Source organism: Leiobunum rupestre, chromosome 5, assembly GCF_980474605.1.
Source record: "Leiobunum rupestre chromosome 5, qqLeiRupe1.1.hap1, whole genome shotgun sequence".
Lineage (NCBI taxonomy): Eukaryota > Metazoa > Arthropoda > Arachnida > Opiliones > Sclerosomatidae > Leiobunum > Leiobunum rupestre.
Window position 1 is genome coordinate 62,623,067 of NC_143388.1, and position 2,878 is coordinate 62,625,944.

Below are 2,878 nucleotides of genomic sequence, written 5' to 3' on the forward strand. Positions count from 1 at the left end.
TGGTGAATCTGCGTAACCAGATAAATTTTTATTTGGTAAACACCCCGGAAATGGCTGTAAAGAAAGCTTCGTCCCCCGCGATTAAAAAGTTCACTATATTCCATAATGAACTGGTTGGGATAGAACAGGTTAAAAAATGGCTTCTGCTTAATAGACCTATATACACAGGTTTTACTATTCTGGAGTTTCAAAATTGATTATGTACGATTTCCATTATAATTACATAATGAGCAAATACAGGGGGTGTGTACGTCTTCTTTTCACAGACACAGATTCTCTCACATATGACTTTCAAACGCAAGATATTTACAAGGACTTTGAAAAAGAGTCGGGGCGGTTTAATTTTTTCAAACTACCCAACAAATCATTTTCTTTATAGTGATAAGAACTAAAAGGTGTTGGGTAAAACGAAAGATGAATTAGATGGAACTCCGATAGAGGAATTTGTTGGTTTGCGCTCAAAAGTGTGTAGTAACCTGAAAAAAAAACTTTGAAGGGGATTTCAAAACGTGTTGTCAAGAAATATATAAGTCACTCTGACTATCGCGCTTGTTTGTTTAACAAAACAATTTCTGTAAATTCAATGAAACGCATCATGAGCGATAAACATCTACTTTTTACAATATCCCAAAACAAGGTTTCCCTCAACCTGTGCGATAGTAAGAGAGTTGTCATACGGACATTGTCAGATAGATGCTATTGAAGAAAGATATGGTGAATAAAGTATTCATGACAAACATTTTTGTAAAATATATTGGTTTTTTAATCAATATTTGTTATTTCAATAAATTTATTGAGTACTTCTTGTACATAAATTCAGATATCATACAATCATTTGTATTTTTATTTTTAGTAAATCTTTGTAATATTTTAAACATTTTAATTCTCCTACATCGATAAATAGCGAAATACACGCAATACCCAACACAAGTCATACTAGTATTCCCCTGCAATTGATAAGAATTATACGTCACAGTTAAGCTGTTTCGTTCTATAAAGTAGTTAAATTTAAACAAGTCTGGACTGTTTCCGAAGCTTTCAAAAAATGAAGTATTGAGTTTCCTTGATATTTATATTACAAACCTTAAATTAAAGATTGTTAACATATTTTTCTTTTATTAATTTATACACAGACATATAACACATCACCAGTGAATTCCTTGACCTTTCGAAGTATCAGTGTTTACAATGAACAGGGAAGGAAAGGTTTCGACAGTCTTCGGAAGTTTATCAGCCGGGAAAATTCCTCTAAACAAATTCTTAGTGTACAGGTCGCTCTTTAATATTTTTTCGAGTTGTTGAGAGTCCATTATGAACTTTGGTCAAATAAAATTGCGCGGTTTTTGTCGATTTCAACCAACGATTGGTACTCTGAATAGTAAATGACGCTCACCGTAGTCGGCAACGAATCCCCGAATATTAATTCTAGGCGAACGCTTCCGTTCTTTATAAGGTTGAAGTATTCAGTTGAACTTCCGTTGGGGTCGGTGGTTAAGTAGAATACAAAGAGTGTGTTACCATCAGTGAATTCATCACGCCCAATTAAATTCCCTTCATCGATATTCCATTGACCTGTTTGAAGAAACAGATTTGCGCACGACCGTCCTAACAATTTATCTATGAAATTTGGATTTAATGGTTTTGCCGGGACACTACTACCGTCAAGGTATAGGGCGATTCTGGTCTACAAATCCGATCACCACCTTACTCGGTATTTCACCATTATATAAGTTGTCTTTGACGCATATTTTGTGCCCTTGGGAAATTGAAAATGAATTACATTCCGTACGGGTGATAGGATATTTCATTGTAGACAATTCCAGGGTTTTAGCGTGAGAAATTATAATCTCCTGGGTTAATCGGGTTTTCCTGACAAACACTAACGCGTGTGTAAACACAACTTTACATTTTGTTCCATCTGTGTGCAAACAAAATTCGTTCGGGCTTTTAATAAACTTGAAATTAACGTCCACTAGATTAGGGATAAAGCGATGTCGGCGCGTACAACTCCAATCATATCGATAACACCTTCTTGAGCGAATTTAGCGCGTTTTTTGAATCCATCGTTATCGTAAAATTCATTGAATTTCCCCGCTTTATATTTATAGAAAAGCGAAGCCGTTAAAAAACTCTCTTTGGCATTGCCTCCAAACGTCAGAAGAGTTTGAATCATGCTTTTGTAGGGGTATTGTTGAGCGCATGGAGTTACTGATCTGTCTCCCAATGATACGTGAACCTCGCTAAAGAGACTGTGTAAGAAAATATTTTCTGGCGCGACCTTATCCGCGGGCGTTGTTGTTGCACCGCTAGCGGTTTCAGCTTTAGGTAAAGTTCCGTCAGGTTTCACAATCTTCACTTGGACTTGTATTAGGGTGTTTTTCAAATCAATATACGTTTCCGAGTTACCAACGATATTAAATATAATAGTCTGATTATCATTTACGTTCGATGTTGGGTTGTATTCAACCCATTTACCGCCGATTATACCGGTTTGGGTATATGGTACGTGAAATAAATCGAGTTCCGAACTAATACTATTTTGAAAGCTGGGGTGTTGCAACGACATTATACTGTAATTGGTGACTAGGAGAATATATCGGAGTGATGTAAAGAACGTCTTTTTTTCTTCCCGGTTCGAACCGAACTGATTATTTTTGAAGCTTTACGTTTCCTTTTACAACCGTTCCCGGTTAGATTTGTCACTTCTTCGGCCGCCCTTCTTAACGCTTCTTTTCTCGCTTTTTTCCCACTGGTTTTCAACGCTTCTTTAATGGAGACACCACTTGAAACATCTTGCGCAATTTTTGCCCCCGTATTTAAAAATTTCCGTCCTAAGAATGAAGCGCCTCTTTTAAGCATAGGCATGGCTGATCGAAAT

At 36.4% G+C, this 2,878-nt stretch overlaps 1 protein-coding gene across 1 annotated transcript; it reads right to left on the bottom strand.

Moving 5' to 3' along the window:
* Positions 1 to 1,972: 1,972 nt before the first annotated feature.
* LOC149945556 (uncharacterized) lies at positions 1,973 to 2,566 on the bottom strand. The gene has a single exon (XM_090176603.1). The coding sequence runs from the start codon at positions 2,564 to 2,566 to the stop codon at positions 1,973 to 1,975; it is 594 nt and encodes a 197-aa protein (XP_090032729.1).
* Between the last annotated feature and the right edge of the window lie 312 nt (positions 2,567 to 2,878).